The sequence below is a fragment of the Marmota flaviventris genome, chromosome 18, assembly GCF_047511675.1.
Source record: "Marmota flaviventris isolate mMarFla1 chromosome 18, mMarFla1.hap1, whole genome shotgun sequence".
Taxonomy (NCBI): Eukaryota; Metazoa; Chordata; class Mammalia; order Rodentia; family Sciuridae; genus Marmota; species Marmota flaviventris.
The window spans coordinates 27,885,220-27,906,437 of record NC_092515.1 but is presented as its reverse complement, the minus strand read 5'-3'; the positions used below and the strand labels follow the sequence as shown (position 1 = coordinate 27,906,437).

Sequence of the window (21,218 nt, the reverse complement as noted above, 5' to 3'; positions counted from 1 at the left end):
TGGAGTCAGGGAAGGCTTCTCTGAATAGCCAGAAGGGATGGATGGACAGGATTTGTTAACAGTGAGCAATGGTGTGCTGGCAAATGTTTAACCACGAGCTGAAGAGGTGGAAAGTGAGAGGATGTAAGGTTGATTTGTAATGTTTACCATTTTTTGCTAATTTCAAGCAACCAATATAACATCACTGAATAGTTGGGAGGAGGTGCACATAATAGACTTTAGTGTAGCTGCGAGAGTTGGTGGAGGCAGGGGAGACAATGGGAGTTATGGGACCAGAAAAGTGTATATGCTGTGTATAAGCAGGCTGATCTGAGAGAGATATGGTAGAAAATGAGGGTGCTAAATGAGGAGTCCTGAATGTTAGGTTCACAAATTTACATGTTATCCTATAGGTCATTGAGTTGTACCTCGTAGGGAAGTGAAAAGGGCTGAAGGTCAACTTACCAAAAATTAGTCAAAAGCTCTGTGGGGAGAGCATGCAGGTTCAGAAAGCATGTTCTATACCTCAGAATAACAAAATGTTTATAAAGACAATACGAACTATAAAAAAGCTGTTGTATTTTTGGATGGGGATTTGAAAGATGCTTAGATTTACAGTCCCTGGCAGAGTAGAGGTATACAGAGATCTTCAGAGGCCCCGGCATTCAGAAAGAGGAAACCAGGGTAACCCAAGCTGGACAATGAAGCCATCAGTGGATCTAAGTAATGACTTGTTAAGGGTAAAGGATGAGAACAGGATGGGAGATATCTTGTTTAAGCTGGATCTCCAGCATGTTGGAAGTCTCCCAGCTCCCAGACCAGGGTTCAGATTGGAATTAGAACACAAAATCATTTTTATCAGGTCCTGAGCAGGGCAAGGGGGTGCTTACTCCAAGTGCTATGAGACTTCCTATATCAGACTATGGTCATAGAGGAATCTGGAGGGAGGGTTTTGTTGGATATTTTGACACAGTTTTGGGGTGAATGCATAGGTTAATTCTTGTCACAATACTGCTGTATTACAAACCACCCCAAAACCCAGTGAGTTAAAACAACAATGATGTATTCTTTTTTTAAATTTGTTTTAATTAGTTATACATGACAGTAGAATGCACTTATATACTTTGATGTATCATACATAGATAGGATATAATTTCTCATTTTTCTGAGTACACATATTATAGAATCACATTGGTCATATAGTCACATACATACATACATTGATGTCTGTTTCATTCTACTATTTTTCTTATTCTCCACATCCCCTGATGATGTATTCTCATATACACATTTTTGAGTTACCTCAGGTAATGGTATACTAAACCTAACTCAGTTGAAACCTATTGTACTAGTTGGAATTTTGTAATTCAGCTGTTAAACACAGCTATTATTAAAACTAAAACTATAAATTAAATTTCTTTATAATTAAAGAAATTACATTAAAAACTAAGATACCATGTACTAAAAACATCCTACCTAATTGTTTTACTACAGTCTATGCTCCTGAGGTTATTTATGTCTCTTATAGCTGTATGGTAGAAATACTCCAGAATGGTAAGCAATTAAGCAGCTCTTCCCAAGTCTTCAATTAGTGAATTAGTGACTTTATCATAGTACCTTGAAATCAGCCATGGGAAATTAGTATTTACACCCCAGTAATTGGCAAATGCTACAAATCAGGGCTTTTTTTTTTTTTTTTTTTTTTTTTTGTGTGTGTGTGTGTGTAAACTAATAGCTGATTGTTAAACATTTATCTCCACACCACTGGCTGAGAGTCAGTTGATCTAGGCTGAGCTTAGATCCAAGATGTGATCAGTGAGGTCACATCAGCTCCATGTGTATTTCATTCACTTCTCATGTTAATAATGGTAGAGGAGCAAAGGACAAGCTCTCATGGCCTAGATAAGAATTGGCCCAATGTCACTTCCACCCACATTCTGTTGATCAGAGCAACTCATATGGCCAACCCCAACATTAAGGGGAGGAGTCAATAAATATATTATACTTTTAGTGAAAGGGACACAATGAGACATTGGGAATGATAATGCCACCTGGGAAGGGGTCGAGAGAATAGGCCTTCTCTTCTTGAGAGGAAGGCTGGTCCTCTCATTTTTCCTCCTTTACCAAAAGTATTGGGCCAGTTGCTAGTGCAGGGGAAGATTAGATTGCCAGAGGAGGGTTTACATGCTCTCTCAGCTTCCTGTTGGAAATCCCATCAACCCCTTTGTTGTTCTTTCCCTGGATGAATGTAGGTTGTATTGGCCCTAGGTATGTATTTACCTAGATCCCAGTAAATTGGAAGAGAAGATTCTTTAGAAAGTGGTTTGAAGGAAACAGGGTATTTTGGCAGAATAATTATTTGATTCATTTTATTCTTAATTGACTCATCTATAAGATGAAGACAATAACCTTACCTTACCTATTTCATAGGGCTATTGTGAAATGAAAGGTATAATATTGGTATGTAAAAATGTTAGCACAGTACCTGACAGAAAGTACCCACTAAATTTTAACTAGAGATTTTCTTCTCCTTTTAGAGTGATTCTAAAAAGCACAGTTTGCCACCCTTCTTCCACTCAGCCATCAACTCTCTTTTTAGCTTTGCTTAAACTTCATGCCCATAACATCTTCTAATTCTTTGTTTTGGGAATCATGATTTTAAAAACTCACATAATATACAATTTACCACCCAATGTCCATTAATGGGTGAGTGAATAAAGGAAATGTAGAATATATATGAAATAGAATACTATTTCACCTTAAAAAAAGGAAGTATTATTTGAAACATGTATGAACCTGGAGGACATTATATTAAGTAAAATAAGTCAGGCATAGAAAAACAAATATAGCATAAGCTCACTAATACGTGGACTCTAAAAAGGATGATATCACAGAAGCAGAATAGAATGGTGGTTACTAGGGGGAGAGTTAGTGGCATTGGGGAGATATTGGATAAAGAATACAAAATTTCAGCTGGGCATGGAGGCTTATGCCTATAATCCCAGAAGCTCAGGAGACTAAAGACAGGAGGGTCGTGAGTTCAAAGCCAGCCTCAGCAAAAGCAACTCTGTGAGACCTGTCTCTAAATAAAGTACAAAATAGGGAAGGGGATGTGGCTCAATGGTTGAGTGCCCGAGTTCAATCCCTGGTACAGGGAAAAAAAAAAAAAAAGATAACAAAATTTGAGAGAAGAAAAATAAGTTAAGGAGATTCATAGTACAACATGGTGACTATAATTAATAACATATGTTGTATATCTGAAATTGCTAAGAGAATAGATTCTAAGTGTTCTCACCACATAAAAAAGTGAGGTGCATGTTAATTAGCTTGATTTAGCTATTTCAAAAACTATACATATACCAAAAACACCATGCTATACATCATAAATATACAATTTTTGCCATTTAGGATAAGATAATTGAAAAAATTACCATCTTAATTTTAAGTGTACAGTAGTACAACTGTAGTAGTGCATTATTGTGCAATCAGCCTCTAGAACTCTCTCATCTTGTAAAACTGAAACTCTATATCCACTAAATAACTTCCCAGTTTTCCCCTGCCTCCAACCCTTGGTAACCACCATTTTATTTTCTGTTTCTGTAAATTTGACTGCTCTAGTTACCTCCCATCAGTGGAATCACATGGTATTTATGACTAGTTGATTTCACTTAGCATGTCCTTATATTCATCCATGTTGAAGCCTGTATCAGAATTTTCTTCTTCTTTTTTTTTTTTTTTTTTTGAGAGAGAGAGAGAGAGAGAGAGAGAGAGAGAGAGAGAGAGAGAGAGAAGGAGGGAGGGAGGGAGGGAGGATGAATTTTTTTTTAATATTTATTTTTCAGTTTTCGGTGGACACACATTTTTATTTTATTTTTTATGTGGTGCTGAGGATCAAACCCAGTGTCCTGCGCATTTGTGCCACATCCACAGCCCAGAATTATCTTCCTTTTTAAGGCAGAATAATATTCTATTTTCTTTATTCATTTATCTGCCAATGATCACTTGGGTGGCTTCTACCTTTTTGCTATTGTAAGTAATGCTACTATGAACATGGGTATATACATATCTTTTGGAGCCCCTACTTTCAATTATTGCAGATCAACTTACCCAGAATTGCTACATCACATGGTAATTCTATTTTTTAACTTTTTGGGTAACTCCCTTCCTATTTTCCATAGGGCTGCCCTGTTTTACATTCCCACCAACATAAATTTTCTAGTACCTCTACAATCTAATTGAAATTCCCTTCCTTTCTACCTTCTATGAGGTACACATACTTACCGGGGTTCAGTGAAGTGGTATCACTTTGTTGTTTTGATTTACATTCCCTAATGATAAGTAACAAAATCTTTTCTTCTTCTTCTTTTTTTTTTTTTTTTTTTTTTTTGGTACTAGGGATTGAACCCAGGGGCGCTTAACCACTGAAGCATATCCCCATCCCTTTTTATATTTTGAGACAAGGTCTAAGATGCTGAAGCTGACTTTGAACTTGGAATCCTCCTGCCTCAGCTTTCTGAGCTATTGGGATTACAGGCGTGCACCACCATGTCTAGCTTTTTTCTTTTTCTAATTCTTACCATCATCCCTTAAGTCACTTTGTGCACATTGACAGAGCAGTCCCTTCCCAACATCTTCTATCCCATTTGTACTCACTCGTATAGCTGAATAGCCCAATAAGATGTATTGATATTCTCTCCTTTTTTGGCTGTAAATGCCTAGAAGAGGATTGTGGTTTTCTGTAAGCCACATGTGTGGTGTGTGAGGTTCAGGTAATATGCTGGACAGAGGGTCAAACAATGTCTCCTCCCACCAGGAATTAGTCCCAGCATTCACATCTTCTTCCATGTTTTTCTGCATTCTCAGGTACAAGCCTCGGGAAAAGCTGAAGGTGAATTTTGGTACTCCTGAATTCCTGGCCCCAGAAGTTGTCAACTATGAGTTTGTTTCATTCCCCACGGACATGTGGAGTGTGGGAGTCATCACCTACATGCTGTGAGTGCTTAGGGGCTCTGAGGTGGGGCTGGGGACCATCTGTTTTACTTTGGGTATCCTTTGGAGCAGCAAAAACTTGAACACAAGTAGTTTATTTGGGAAGTGTTCCCAGGAAACACAAATAGAAGAGTAGGGTAGAGAGATGGGAAGATAGCCAGTTAAGGGAGTGAATCAAGCCAGTTAACCATATTTACTAATGGATCCTATTTCTTTTTTTTTTTGATTTTTTTTTAGTTGTAGTTGGACACAATAGCTTTATTTTATTCATTTATTTTTATGTGGTGCTGAGGATCGAATCCAGTGCTTCGCACGTGCTAGGCGAGGGCTCTACTGCTGAGCCCCAGCCCCAAAAGTTACCAATTATAATAGGCTAATATGGGGAAAAAAAGTTAAGATATAAAGTTGTCATTCCCCAAAATAAAAGTCTGAATACCTCATTTCTTCATAATGAAGGCTTACTTAGGACTCTATCAAAGTCATGGGTTAATAGTCATGGGTTGAGCCACTGAGTTTTTGAGACTCAAGACATAAAATAATAATTGGAAATAACCAATGCGGTAAGGTCCATCTGCGGGCAATTGAAGTTTAATTCTACCAGGGAACTCTGAAATCATTGTGGAGTACTTACTGAGTTATTTATATACCAATTTTTATTTGTTCTTGTTTGCGGGCTAATCCCAGGTGTGTATGTGAGGGTAGAATTAATTTCCTGGTTAGTAAAGCAAGATTTAATTGGAAAAGCTTCAGGAAAGAAATGTGGGTGCTTTGTCACCGGGGGCTGGAATGTATCAGAGGCTAAGGCAAGGGGATGGGCAGGTTGGACACTATTGTGTCATCTTACTTTGTCACTTCTCCTTGTTTCTTATCTACAACTGTGGACTCCCCTTTGCTATTTTTTTAGAGGCAAAAGTCGTGTTTTACTTCTTATTCTCATCATTACTGTGTTACTGCTACCTACATCCCTGCACTTTGTGTCTGCTGCATCAGGCTGGGGAATTTTAGAGTCAGACACTTAGGTTGCCCTGCCACTCGGTCCTGAATTTAGAAGGAGCCTAACAAAGCCAATTTCCCTTTGGCTCAAGGTGAGGGTAGTATCTGAATGACCCCTGCTTGTTGAAGAGACATGGAAAACTATTTTTAAATTAATGTATTCTTTAGCCAGTATGGAAAGCAATATGGAGATTCCTTGGAAAACTGGGAATGGAACCACCTTTTGACCCAGCTATCCCACTCCTTGGTCTATACCCAAAGGTCTTAAAAACAGCATACTGCAGGGACACAGCCACATCAATGTTTACTGCAGCACAATTCACAATAGCTAAACTGTGGAACCAACATAGATGCCCTTCAGTAGATGAATGGATACAGAAAATGTGGTATATATACACATTGGAATATTACTCAGCAATAAAAGAGAATAGAATCATGTCATTTGAAGGTAAATGGATGGAGTTGGAGAATATAATGCTAAGTGAAATTAGCCAATTCCAAAAAACCACATGCAGAATGTTTTCTCTGATATAAGGAGGCTGATTCATAGTGGGGCTGGGAGTGGGTGTATGAGAAGATTAGACGAACTCTAGAGAGGGCAAAGGGGAGGGAGTGAAAGGGAGGGGGCAAAAGGGTAAAAAAGATGGTGGAATGAGATGGACATCATTACCCTAAGTATATGTATGAAGACACGAATGGTGTGAATATACTATGTATACAATCAGAGATATGAAAAATTGTGTCTATATGTGTGACGTGAATTATAATACATTCTGCTTTCATATATAACAAGTTAGAATAAAAAAATTTTAAAAAATTAATATATTCTGGACATACTGAGTTGACAAGAGGTGAGAATGATAGGGAACTTATTCCAAATACCATTCCTACCTCTAAAGTTTTAAACCTTCTGTCTCCTTCTCTTAACACGCTGAACTGTATCCTATGAAGAAATAATAGGAGTATTTTTCTTTTGAAGCCTTTTGATTCTGGTTAGGTCTGCTTGACCCTCATGATTCTTCTCTATTCTTTTGAAGTGCAGCAAATGTGGCTTCCACAAACTGATGGTTCTTTCTCTCCTCTATAGACTCAGTGGTTTGTCCCCATTTCTAGGGGAAACAGATGCAGAAACCATGAATTTCATTGTGAACTGTAGCTGGGATTTCGATGCTGACACCTTTGAAGGGCTGTCAGAGGAGGCCAAGGACTTTGTTTCCCGGCTACTTGTCAAAGAGAAGAGGTACCCTTTACTGCTTGTCATGGACCATTCTGATGGTTACCCTAATCTGGGTGCTGTTCTGGCCTGTTGAGTCCTTTCTTTCTTTAGGATTTCTTAGTCTGTATTTCTTCAGAACAATAAAGGGAGCAGAGGAAGGGACAATCAATTTTAAAACAACTAGAAGCATAAGCTCTAAGAGAGTTTTAGAAAAATGCATTATTTACAAATGGGTCACATTTTCAAGTTATAACTAAAAAAAAAGTCAAGAAAAAAAATCATCATTCTCCAGAATAAAGGTCTGAATATCTCATTTTTTAGTGATGGAAATCTATGCTGACTTCTTAAGCTCTTATTAAAGTCATGGATTGAACCACTGTGTTTTTTGATACTCAGACAAAATAGTAACTGAAAATAACCAAAAGTATTAGTGACCCAGGAGTAAGGCTCAAGAATCTGGTCTCTAAGGCAGCTTATTGTTCTGTGATCTTCAGTTTTTTTTCCTGATGGTGATAGGTTATGTGAGAATAAAAATAATTCTAATTCAAAAGAATCACTTGACATTATCCTCTGGAAGGAAAAATAAACTTCCTTTAAGTGTCAGGTTCTTTTACCTATTAAGAGCAATCTGAGGTACAGATGGCCTTCTAATGCTCTGTTTCCTAGCCCTCTCTGGGTGGTGGAAATTAATCACTTCTGTAGAGGTCAGGGAACATTCTGATGGCAATTTACTGGCAATTTTAAGGAGCAAAATTTTAGATAACAAGGAGTTCCCTTTTGGTATATGGCATGAATCTGTCTGAATGATTAATTTGTTCCACTGACTCAGGCTTCCATCCAATGGAAGTTTTGGACAACTAGAAAGGGTAACCTCAACTAAAAGTTTGACTCCTATTTGATTTCACAGCTGCAGAATGAGTGCCACACAATGCCTGAAACACGAATGGTTGAATAATTTGCCTGCCAAAGCCTCGAAATCCAAAGTTCGTCTCAAATCCCAACTATTGCTGCAGAAATACATGGCCCAGAGAAAATGGAAGGTATTTTTTTCTTTCAGTAAAGGCAACATTTATCTTCTGTACTTTGTAGACAGACACAATACCTTCATCTTATTTATTTATACTTATGTGGTGCTGAGGATCGAACCCAGTGCCTCACACATGCTAGGCAAATGCTTTACCAACTGAGATACAATCCCAGCCCCACAACCCGTGAATTTGATTACACAACCTACTGGTGAGTTGTGATTCAGTTTGAAAAACACTGCTCTAGGGTGCTCCCCTTTTCATGTGAAAAGGGCAGAAAGACATCTCACTTCATACTTACTTGAAACATACCATTTAAGGTCATATAACTATTTGACTATAATTATTCTAGAAATTTGTTCTGAACAAACCCAAGTAGTAGATTTGTTTAAGTCATTATATATCTTCTTAAAGCCATTGGTCTAAAAATGCTTTTTCTTTTTATTTTTTTTTAACTTCTTTCCTCAAGAAACATTTCTATGTGGTGGCTGCTGCGAACAGGTTAAGGAAATTTCCAACTTGTCCCTAATCTTCAACTCTGCTGCTCCAATGGGCCCAGAAATTATTGAGGCCAGTGGTGATGTGAAGAGATGACTCAAGATTTTAAGTAATCTGACCTTCTACTATTATTGATTCCTCTTATTTTGTAAAAAAAAGTTCTGGCTATTGCCTTCTGGACAAAAGTGGCTATAAAGAAAATATCTTAGGAGCTTTGTTTCTGCCTTGTAAGATCACTAGGTTTGAAATGCTGTGTTTACTTTTCAAGTATTCCTCCTTTTGACAATAAGCGTAGGCATGCTTAGGTAGGTAGGAAAGGTCCTACTTTGCATAGAATCGAATTAAATTCTAAATTTAATGTGATTAAAGAACTCATTAGACACAAAGATATATTATTATTATCTCTTCCAGTACAAAGAATGCCAAAACAAGAATTCCTAGACGTTTGATTTATCTTGGACTTCCTGCTCTAGTGTCAAGCTATGTGGGCTTAGAACAGTAATCCTCAAATTTGTTTTAATTTATGCTCCCTTTGAGAATCAACATTGATGTGTATTCTTTAGTATCGTTTGCAATCTTGAAATATATCAACTGTTACAGCTAAATCTGATAATTCGGAATGTGTTTTTTAAACTCTACATACCTTCATTCTTTCCTAATTTTGTCCCGTCCTGACTCCCTTTTCTTGGGTATGAATCTCTGGTTTTGTAAGCCTGGAAGCTGATCTATAAAATATAATGTAATGATGTTCAGCTGAGAGAAATACAGGAATGTTACATTATGAAGCAATAAAGGAAAACTGCTCTCTTACTGCTGTAGTAAGGACATAACTACTTTCAGTGTTGTCGTTCTTTAAACAGACAATTCATGTGAAAAGGGCAGAAAGACATCTCACTTCATACTTAAACAGACAAAAAAAATGTAGGGGCATTTTTAAACATTTATTGTAAGCATTTATGAAATCATCCATTCACTGAAATCTTCTCAATGTAGCAAGCAACATATTTACTAACTTCTGTGTATATTTGAACACTTTCCCAACTTATAGCGATTAAAAGGAACACTTTATTATTTGAAACATTCTTTTTAATTTCTTTGGTTTTGATTCTTGTGCTATTCCCAATACCTTCTCAAGTTACCAATACCTTCTCAAGTTTAGTTGGTGTAGTGATTTTTAATTTTTAATCAGACATGCAGCAGTTTCACAGCCTTTCCAGGATTCTTCCCGTCCAGAATAAAGAATTTTCTTGGTGTAGAGAAGGAAGCAAAAGATGGAGAGGTTATCCTGATGGTGCAGTTCTCAAGTTGTAACTTTTGTCTGGGAAGCTAACCCTCTTAGGAAAGGTCAGATTTTCAGTGTCAGCACCTCCAGGCCTGCTCCAACTTGGCCAATTAATAAGTAAACATCAGAAACTATCTGAGACAATACTAACAATTTGGTAAAATGTTTTATTTTTTAAGTGTCAGTTATTTTTCTGGAAAAAGTTTTTTGAGGGCAGCCTATAGAAGTTAATTAGGATATTTTGTAGTTTCCCTTTGTACAACAGTTCTTATCTCTGGGACGTATGATCCTTGGGAAATAATATGAATCTACACAAATAAGAGGTAATATGACATTTAGCCCCCAATTTGAAACTCAAAGGAGCTTTTATGAGGGCTGGGGTTGTGGCTCAGCTGTAGTGCACTTGCCCATGCATGAGGGACTGGGTTTGATCCTCAGAACCACATAAAAATAAAATATTGTGTCCACCTATAACTAAAAAATAAATATTAAAAAAAGGAGTTTTTATGAAGCTTGAATTTATGGATATTTTTAGTTCTCTACTTGCCGGTGTGTACTTACCTCAAAATATTTCAGATTAGAACAGTGCTAGTATCAACTATTTCTAATGGGACTTTAATCATTTGATGAATAGTCATTGGAAATTCTTGGGCAGAGAAACTAAAAGGTATCAGGGTCTACCTTATTCATTTATAAGGCTGGTGAAAAGTTTGTAAGGGTGTGGGAAAAATGTCATTTCTCCATTTAAATATTGGCACCTACACTTTATGTAGCAATTCTATTTTTGGAAATTTATCTCTTAGTACTTGAAAAAATATGCAGAGGTTTATACAATTTTTTTTTTTTTTTTTTTACTATAGCACTGTTGCTAATGACTCAATGAAAGTTTGAGTTTAGTTAAATAAATTTTGCATAATTCACAGCTATTAAAGATAGATCTAGATCTACTAAAAGTCATCTTCTCATTTAAAAAATTATAGAACATGGGATGGGGGTGTGGCTCAGTGGTAGAGCACTCACCTAACATGTGTGAGGCCCTGGGTTCAATCCTCAGCACATGTACAAATAAATAAAATAAAGGTATTGATTCCACCTACAGTTAAAAAAAATTATATATATATACATATATATGTATATGTAATTTTTTTAAAATTATAGAACATATGTATGGCATCAACCCATTTGAAGAGACATATGCTTATATGTGCATTAAAAACTCAAGGATATGCAAAAAACTTCACAATATGGTCCAAAAAGCAGATGAGTGGGAAGGGGTATTCTACTTTTTACTTCATAACTTTCTGAATCATTTGAATTTTTCCTTTTTTAAGCAATGAACATGTATGTATTGCTTTTACAACTAAAAATTAGCAACCCAGTGTTAAGTGTGGACTTTGTTTGGACTTTTATTTGAATAAAAGTAAAAAGATAATTCAGAGTCATTGAGGGAATTTAATTTTAAGTTTGATAGAGCTGAGCCTCCAAAAGTTTTTTATATAAAAACAGTACTGAAACAGATGGATTTACTAATTAGTAATCTTCCATTACTGGGGTATAATCTTCCATCACTGGGGTGTGAATGTATTGGAAAATTGTAAAAAGGACTCCTGCCCTAAAAGGGCATTTGGACCAAGACTGCTTTCAGCAATTCCCCACTCCCTCTGCTACATTCTAAATAATCAAAATAATTACTAATACCTGCCTTTAAAGAAAATTTATTCTCACACATGAATAAGGCTCAGAAATTTCAGATTTACCAGAATCTCATCTTAATAGTGTAATTTCAAAGTAAATGTGCTAATAAACTCAAAATGAATGAAATATCTAATAGTAAGAGTCAAAACTATAAAACTCTTAGAAGAAAATGGGAAAAACTTCATAACATTGGATTTGGCAATGATTTTTTTGGAACATGAGCAAAATGCACAGGCAACAAAGGTAAAAATAGACCAAGTGGATTACATCAAAATTAAAAACTGCATGAGAGATATAAAAGAGTGAAAAGACAATCTAAGGAACAAGATAAAACATTTTCCAATTTCCCCAATATATAAAGGTTAGTATTTATAATATATAACGAACTACAACCCAACAACAAAAACTAAACAACCCTACCGAAAAAAGGGCAAAGGACTTGAATAGACATTTCTACAAAGAAAATATGAAGAGTTACTAAACACATGAAAATATGCTTAACATAATCATTAGGAAATGCAAATTAAAATCACAATGAGATACCTCACATCTACTAAGAAGGCAACTATGAAAAAAACCTAAAACCAAAACCAACACAGGAAAATAAAACAAAAATAATCGGCATTGGTGAGCACGTAGGGACTACTGATGGGAACTAATGATGGAAATGTGAAATGGACAATATCAAGGCTCCTCAAAAATTTAAAAATAGAATTACCACATTTCAATAACACCACTTCTGGGTACATACCCAGAAGAACTGAAACCAGTATTGCCAAGAAGTATCTATAAATCCATGTTCACAGCAGCATTAGTCATAACCACCAAGAGGAAGCAACACATGCATCCCATTGATTCATGAATAGATGGGGAAAAAGTAAATGGACTAACTATTCAACCTTGAAAAGGAAGGATATTCTGACATGCTACAATATGGATGAATCTTAAAGACATTATGCTAAGTAAAATAAATAAATCTCAAAGAAATACCTTATATGAAGTACCCAATCAAATTCAGAGACAAAAAGAATGTGTCTGGGGGCTGGGAAAGGGAAGAATGGGGAATTGTTTAATTGGCAGTTTTGTAAGATGAAAAAAATTCTGGAGATTGGTCGCAAAACAATGGACTCCTGCCCTAAAAGGGCATTTGGATCAAGACACCCTGCTGAACAGTACACTTAAAAAAGGGAGGGCTGGGGATATAGCTCAGTAGTAAAGCGTTTGCCTAGCATGTGATACTGTGAATACATTGCTTTTGGTTCAAAGCTAGAAATTTAAATATTGGCACCAAATAAAAACAAATTATGTAAGCTTTTAAAATAAATAGGGATGATCCCCTTATCCATATTAGTTCAAATTAATAACAAAAGCTACTACTTAGTGGATACCTCCTATATGTCATGTATTTTATAAGCATTAAACAGGCTTATTAAAGTGTTGAACTCTTCTTAGGAGAGAAGTGGCAGAGACAGAATTTATTTATTTATTTATTTTTAGAGAGAGAGAGAATTTTCAGCATTTATTTTCTAGCCTTTGGCGGACACAACATCTTTGTTTGTATGCGGCGCTGAGGATCGAACCCGGGCCGCACGCATGCCAGGTGAGCGCGCCACCGCTTGAGCCACATCCCCAGCCCCAGAATTTATTTTTTGTACCAAGAATTGAACTAAGGCGCGCTTAACCACTGAGCCACATCCCCACCTTCTTTTATTTTGAGACAGGGCCTTACTAGGTTGCTTATAGCCTTGCTAAGTTGTTGAGGCTAGCTACAAACCTGCAATCTTCCTGACTAAATCACTTGAATTTTCATTTTAAAAATTATGGAACTTATGTTTCCCCAAGCTGTTGGATTACTGGCATGTACCATCACTCCTGGCCAGAATTTAAATCCAAGTGTGTGTGGTTCTAAAGCTCATGTTCATTTCCCAATACCATGGGGTTTGCCAAATATGCCTTTGTTGAGGTAATATGACTATGGTATTCCTTTAGCTTTAGTTTGATAAATTTCTAGAATTAAAAAAGGTAGGAGAGAAAAAAAAAAAAAACACCCTGAATCATTCCACTTGTAGCAGACAAAAAGCAACTATTATTTCTGAGGCCAATGTGAATAGATTTTAAAATTGAATGCAATTATATTATCATGGAAATTCATACCATCATGGAAGTATTGAATTAGATCATATATTTTTAATTTTAGTTAAAATCATGTGTGGCATGATGCCAAGCAACTTCCTAACCTCTATAATAGACCTTTCCATAATTTAAAATTAAATACTATTTATGAAGGTTACATTTTGAAGTGTGTAGATTTTAACCCGTTAAGTCCCAAGTTTTTAATTCTATGAACATACAGGAACTTGTTTTCTCCCCCTGCAAGAGTGGACAGATTCTGGCCTAACAAAGATTCTTCCAAACTGGTGACAACTGCAATCTGAGTGTATATAAAAATAACATTTATTAATATAGGCTGTACAATATATTTAGTCAAACCAAAAAACACACACAACTTAAGTAGAATTGGTAAGATTCCATTCAGCCTGAAATTTATATTCCAGATAGAAATGGAAACTGCCTTTAGCTTAAAACACAATCGAAAAGCAAAGTGGTTTCTATTACATCTTGTGGGAGAGTGGAGACCTGTGGAGAGCTGAAGTATTGTAGTTGATTTAATATTGTCAAGGCAGGGGCCAGCCCATAGCCCAGAACAGAAATTAGCCCTAGTGCTGGCTTCTTTACTATGAAGGCAATAGGGTATTGTTATAAAAGTTCAAACAAAATCCCAAAGTCCTAAAATCTTCCTGGAAGTGGCAGCGTACCGTAGGTTTGCAGCACATACCAGTCTGGAAACTGCAATCACTTTGCTGTAGTCTTTTGAGCTTTCACAGCATTTTCTAAAATTTTCCTTTTCCATTCTTCATAATCCTGTGTCAGATCTTCATCTTTCTGAGATGTATGTGGGATCTCTACTACTTTTTCTATTTCTGTGAGAGAAAAGGTTAAAAACTAGCTTTAAAATTCCTATGTTTACATATGAAATAGAAAAAAAAAAAAGCAAATTTGTTTAAAGTATTTATTTCAATTAATCAAGGTAATAAAATACAGAAATGGCATATCACTTTTTTCTACATTTACTCCAAGCATTCCAAGACATCTAATAGTAGTCAACATTTATCACTTTTTGTGTTTAATAGGCACTGAACTGAGCACTTTAAACAGTATCTCATCTAACCCTTATCACAATCCTATGAAGTGAGTTCTAATATTAATCACATTTTAAGGATTAGGAAATTGAGATTCACAGAAATTATGTGCCTTTTTAAAAAATCACCCAGCTTGTAGGTAGTGTTAAAACAAATATGAGATAGCTGGATTTTCTATGTAAGCAAACTAGAACTTACCTTTTTGAAGCTAAGATTAAAAAAAAAAAAAGCCTCAAAAACCAGCTAGGGACATCCCGGATATCTGATCATGCTCAAAGAGAAAAATGCTTAGCCATAGTCAATTAGGTGATTTCTCTACTTCCAGGTTCAGTCTATAAAATCTTACTGTTCATACTGCTTTTTGCAACCCTCTGAACTTCTTTCGGATTTGACTGTTGTCCAATTCATGAGGTTCTTTGTTCAAAAAACTGCTAAATTTGTCAAAAGCTCTTAAGAGTAGGAAAGCAGGACTTGAACCTGGGCAGTTTGGCTTCAGACACATTCTTAATTACATAATGTTTCTGTTACTTCCACTGATTGCTTGGAAAACTGGTCGTGTCAAATGATTAATGGTCAGGATTTATACTCTTTGTCAGGGGAGCTGCTACAGCAGCACAGGACTGCAGTCTGCCTTAATCACACTGCATTAATTTCAGTGTCATTATGGTGTTAGTAAGCCTTACCCTTCACTGGTGGTTCAACCACTATTTTCTTTTTCTTCTGGGGTGGACTAGATAAATATCCAGGTTCTCTATCTATATGGAAAGAAAAAAGTGTTATCAAGGTTACTTTTCCTCCTATTTTCAATTTTAGTATTTGGATGTATTTTGAATCACAAATAAAAATTAGATACTTCGATGAAAAAAAAAAAGCAGGATAAGGTGAAGGCAAGTGATCTTGCCCTTTTCTTGCTGTTCCTCTTATGAGATTTGAGAACCACTTGTATCCTAGCTTATGTATATGGCAGATGGTATTTTACATTACAGCATGTTAAAAAAAAAGAATCCATTTTCCAGGTATAAATTCATGGAATCATAGGGGTTTTTTTTGTTTTGTTTTACTTGAAAAATACAAAAATCAGTTTTCTCACTAAAAACATTATCTGGCCCACATTAAGTACAGAATTTAGAAAATAGCCAGTTTACAAGTTTAAAAATATCTTACTTTTACCAGCAAGTCCACATTTTCAAATGATACATTCTTGAATACTCACTGTCAATTTGCTGCCCAATCTTCTCTAATTGTTTACATAGTCGATCAAATATGGCTCTTTTTACACCAGATGTGGCTGCCATTTTGTTTTTATCCACTTTTAACTTTAGAATCCTATGAAAGAATTTCATAAATGCTTACATCAGGACCAGCACAGCTTTCTTCTTTGACTAACCAGATTAAAATTTTTTTAAAACATTAATTTTTAGTTGTAGGTGGACACAATACCTTTATTTAAAAACAAATTTTTTTAGTTGTTTATGGACCTTATCTATCTATCTTTATTTTATTTTTTTATGTGGTGCTGAGGATCGAACCCAGTGCCTCACAGGTGCTAGGCGAGCGCTCTATCACTTGAGCCACAACCTCAGGCCCCCTTTTTAATTTATTTTTATGTGGTGCTGAGGATCGAACCAGTGCTTCACACATGCTAGGCAAGTCACAACCCCAGCCCTAGATTATAAATTTATTTCTTTTCGCCTATGCTTTATTAAAAAACCCAACTGTTTACAGTTTTTTACCTTTATTCTAAACATGTCATTAGCTAGCACCATGCAAATTTGCCTTTTTAAGCTCTTTGTTTATTAGATGAATAGAATTAAAATGCACATGTAATTTTGTGACAATTAGGTAACAATTTGATATATACATAGATAACCCATAATTTTAAGATGAATTGAAGAACAGTTAACATTAAAAAAAAAAAAAAGACTAGAAAATCACACATGACCACTGTTTTGACAGATTTCATCACTTATAAAAAGCAGACTCTGAAATTAGAATATCCATCTTACATATATGGCTGCCACTTGGCAAATGAGCTTCTGGCAGCCCTAGTTCCAACTTGTCAGCTACATTATGGGTACATTATGAGATAACTGAGAATCTGGTCACTTAGCCAATATTCCTAATGTTATTTATAGGGGAAAATATGTTCTGAGTTAAAATCAACCAAAGTTAGAAGTATTCTTTGTGAATAAAAAACCCACTTAAAAATTTGAAAGCTTTTCTGAATGTTAATAGAAACACTTACTTGCATGCTGTAAGTAGTGCAGCAGTGGTGAAAAGTGGCCTGGATAAGTCAAGATCTACTTGTTGTGTCTGGGGAAGACTGGACTCGTAACTGGGGGAATAGTGTATTTGTAGAATTGTTAGGAAATAGTATTTCAAAAGGAACTGAAAATACAAATCAGAACTTACAATATATTTTAAATACATGAGATAAACACTCTTTGATTTAGCATCTTAAGTTCTTTTTTTTAAGACTGAAAGTTAACCCGAATAGATCACTGTATGATTCTGCTTTATCTACAGCATGCACTTTCAGTTAAGGTTCTTTATGCCCATACCTTTGCAGTATCTTTGAAGCCATGTTCACTGCTTCTGTACAGCTAAATTGTACAGCTAGGTCTCTTATTCCAACATTTGAATTCAGGCCCAGTAAACACTCAAAAGATTTAAGACAGCTCTGATACATCTTCTTGTTCAAACCAGAAAGTTTAATTAAATAAGGCTTTGAAAGGAAAAACACAAATAATAAATTCTATGATTTAAACAATTCATAAGCAGCATAAACTTTTCAAAATTAATTCTGTGGCAAATCACTCTAATTAAAGGTTTAACTTCATTTAATAGAAAATCAGTAATCATGTCAAGCAGACTACTGCTGCTCTAAAGGATTACCTAGTCCTAGTCAGGAAGTTCTTAAAATAGAAAGGTAGTTATGCATATGCACAAATAATTAAAAACAACAACAACATGGGAACAAATATAAGGTTACTTGTTTTTCAACAAAGGTGCCCAGTGTACAAATGATTGGGAAAAAGAACGAGGAAAGTGGTGAAAAGGATATGGGGAGGGTGCATGTAATGGAGGAAGGAAAGGGAGAAGAGAAGGAAACCAGGAGAGAAAAAAACAGGACAATCAATAACTATGGGAAACAACTCTGAGAGAATTAAGGAGAGCTTCATAAAGAATATAACAGCAGGGGCTGGGATTGTGGCTTAGAGCTACAGCACTCGCCTAGGCACGCTAGAGTCCCTGGGTTCGATCCTCAGCACCACATGAAATAAAATAAAATAAAGATGTGTCTACATATCTTTTTTACAAGTAAAAAATAAATAAATATATATATATAAAAAGAATATAACAACAAGGTGGGGTCATGTAAGACAAATAGGAGCTTTCCAGAAGAGCACTCCAGGAAATAAAGGTGCATTTTCAAAGCCAAAAGTTATTAAAGTGAACAAGTCTATTAAGTGAATAGTGTAGCTTGAGGTCAGGGCTCAAGAGAGTCTAACCTCAAGCTACAAACAGCTTTGTTTTTAACATTTACACCATTTAATGATTGTATCCACCATGACACACATATTGCTAATGGTGTTACATACAGTAATATTGTTTAATCATAATAATAACAACCCAGTGAAATGAACATTTTTATCTCTATGGTTGAAGAAACTGGTGGCTCACAGAGCTAGTGAATGGTGTTAAGATTTGATCTCAACATTGTTGACTCTTCCGACGCCAAAGCTGCTTCTCTTAATCACTGTGACAGTGGGGGATGGGGATCAGAGATTCAAAATATGTGCTTCAGGAGATCAAGCTAACAACCCCTTGGGAGATGGCTTCTATGAATAAAGAGGTGGTTAGGGAAATAAAGAGTAAAGAGAAAACATTGCAAAAAATATTTTTTGCCAACTTGACAAAATGAGTCTAAAGTTTTATCTAGAATAACATATAATAATAACCAAAATTCTAAAACATGAAAAGTTTTTAACTGGGTCTAATCTAACAAAAAGTAAAATATAACAGCTAAGCTCTAGTGTTGTGCTAGGTTATTCAGACATTTGATGGGACCTACTTACCCTGTCCAAGGGGCATTTCATCCAGGAAGCAGCAAGGTCCAGGCACATGACTGCATTGCTGGTTTCTGTGATATGTGCAGATAAACCAATGCACTTCACCTGGGACAGTCTCAAGTACTCCTCTGCTTTTCTATAAAGGCAATATGCAAATCAAAAATCTTTTTCAGGCCAGGAGTAGTGGCACACACCTACCTATAATCCTAGGCTGAGGCAGGAGGCTGGCAAGTTCAAAGCCAGCTTCAGCAACTTAGCAAGGACCTAAGCAACTTGAGAGCCTGTCTCAAAAAGGGCTGGGGATGTGGTTTAGTGGTAAAGCACTCCTGGGTTCAATCCTGGTACCCAAACCAAAACCAAACAAAAAAAGGGGCTGGGGTTGTAGCTCATTGGTACAAAGCTTGTCTAGCATGTGTGAGGTGCTGGGACTGATCTTCAGCACCACATAAAAATAAATAAAATAGTGGTATTAAAGGAAAAAACCCTATTTTCAGAAGTTTGTCTGACAATTATGTAAACAATGAATACAGCTGGATGGACTTCATCCTGAGCCTAACTACTATGCAAGTTTATTTGGGGTTGAGAATGAAGTTCACATTCTGTGCTGAGGGGAAGTTTTAAAGGACAGTAGCAAAACCTTGATTCCCAACATCACTTTCCAAGTGCTTTCAGGTAAAAGTCTATTTCTCAAAAAAAAAAAAAAAAAAAACAAAAAACCAAAAACAACAACAACAAAAAAAACCAACCTTTCTTTCCTCCATCCATTATGGGAACAATCAGAGGTGGGCAGGTTGGATCAGGGTCCCTTCTTTATTTCCCCTTCCTTTAAATTCTTGGCTTTCAAACTTTACAGGACAATCACCCTGGGGCTTATGACAACAGATTCTGGGTCCCATTGGCCAGTTTGGTCAGTAGGTGTGGAGTGGGGTTCAAGAATTTGTATTTCTAAAGACTGCCAAGATGATAATGCTGCTGCGGGTCCAGGGACCACACTTAAAAAGAACCTCTGTTCTAAACGATTACCTAGTCCTATATTATTTTATTATTTTTTACTTGTTGATAGACCTTTATTTTATTTATTTATATGGGGTGCTGAGAATGGAACCCAGTGCGTCACACATGCCAGGCAAGTGCGCTACCGGAGAGCGACAGCCACAGTCCCTAAATTAAATTTTTTTAAGGAGTGCTCTTTTGCTTCTCCCTCCCGGGCTTAACCTTTGGCTGCAAAGGTGTTTTTGAACCTCGGACCTGCAATGTTCCTTCTGATCTCTAGGATTTTGCAACAGTTGCCTGCTTGAGCTGCTCTTGCCACATCTTCCCATGTCTGGACCTCACATCAATTGCGTCTTTGAGCAAAAGGCACCTCCTCCAGGGCCTTTCCTGAATTATTATTAAAGGTGGCTGACAGGCCACGCCCTGCCCCACAATCGCTCGGGCACACTATCCTGCAGTGTTCTACGTGGTTTTTGCCACTGGCAGACCGTGATCCCCAGAGGGTCCGTACCGTGTTTGGGTCACTAAGTTAAATAAACCCTCAATAAAATTCTACAGAATGACTCGAAGAAATCCCGGACACGTTCCTTTTCCTACCCCCGTGCATCCCACAAAGCTGGATGTTCCTAAGGACGTCTACAACTGACCCTTTTTATCATTTCATACAAGTCCACGGTCGTGAACCTTTTCTTGAAGAAGGGCCTAAGTCTCATCCACCTTCTGCGCTCCATTCCCACACCGCCCATCCTGTAAAAGGGCGCGGGCCAAATCTAATGGCTCAGGATCGTGAGACAGTGACCTCTCCCGGCGCGTGAGCGGCCGGACTCACCTCAGCACTTCAGGTTTAGTGAGGCCCAGGCGCGGGGCTAAGAGCCCAATCAACCCCGACTCCATGGCGCTAGCCTGCACTACACGCGCGAACAGCTGTGGACGACGAAACCCGCGCGCAGACGCAGCGCCAGCCAGTGAGAGTCAGGACCCCACCCCCGGCACATCTGGATTGGCTGGAACAAGTTGAGAACGCCCCACAAACCAATCCTGGTCCTTCTTCTGCGCAGGTGCAATACGAGTGTGCTGATCTAGGCGGATACAGTGAATGTGGGCAGGCGGCTCCCCCTCCTTCTACTCCTTCCTTCCTAACAAACTCGTTGAACCCGCCTTTCCTTCCTGCTGTCTCCTGCCTGCCGCTAAGCAACACCCGCTGCCCTGCACCGCACCGCCCCCTCTCACACACTATGGAGAGACTGGCTGGCGCCCAGGTCCATCAGTCTAGCG

The 21,218-nt window shown here is 37.1% G+C and overlaps 2 protein-coding genes across 7 annotated transcripts in view; one reads left to right on the top strand and one right to left on the bottom strand.

The window, feature by feature from the left end:
* Positions 1 to 9,529, top strand: part of Mylk3 (myosin light chain kinase 3) — an 81,806-nt gene extending 72,277 nt beyond the window's left edge. For 5 of the 6 annotated variants that reach the window (XM_027939010.2, XM_071604757.1, XM_027939011.3 and 2 more), the window contains 4 exons: positions 4,843 to 4,971; positions 7,049 to 7,201; positions 8,085 to 8,217; positions 8,672 to 9,529. In XM_027939010.2, coding sequence (XP_027794811.1) covers positions 4,843 to 4,971; positions 7,049 to 7,201; positions 8,085 to 8,217; positions 8,672 to 8,731 — 475 coding nt within the window. In that variant the 3' untranslated portion in view covers positions 8,732 to 9,529. The remainder of the gene's footprint in view (positions 1 to 4,842; positions 4,972 to 7,048; positions 7,202 to 8,084; positions 8,218 to 8,671) is intronic. The other variant, XM_027939009.2, reaches the window with a different exon arrangement.
* A 4,578-nt stretch (positions 9,530 to 14,107) lies between these two features.
* Positions 14,108 to 20,859, bottom strand: Orc6 (origin recognition complex subunit 6). The gene is made up of 7 exons (XM_027939155.2): positions 20,773 to 20,859; positions 18,957 to 19,086; positions 17,439 to 17,602; positions 17,123 to 17,212; positions 16,091 to 16,203; positions 15,561 to 15,632; positions 14,108 to 14,658 (listed from the first exon to the last, which is right to left on the bottom strand). Exons 1-7 carry the CDS (start codon positions 20,835 to 20,837, stop codon positions 14,531 to 14,533), a joined length of 762 nt encoding a protein of 253 aa, XP_027794956.2. The 5' UTR covers positions 20,838 to 20,859; the 3' UTR covers positions 14,108 to 14,530.
* Positions 20,860 to 21,218: the final 359 nt, after the last annotated feature.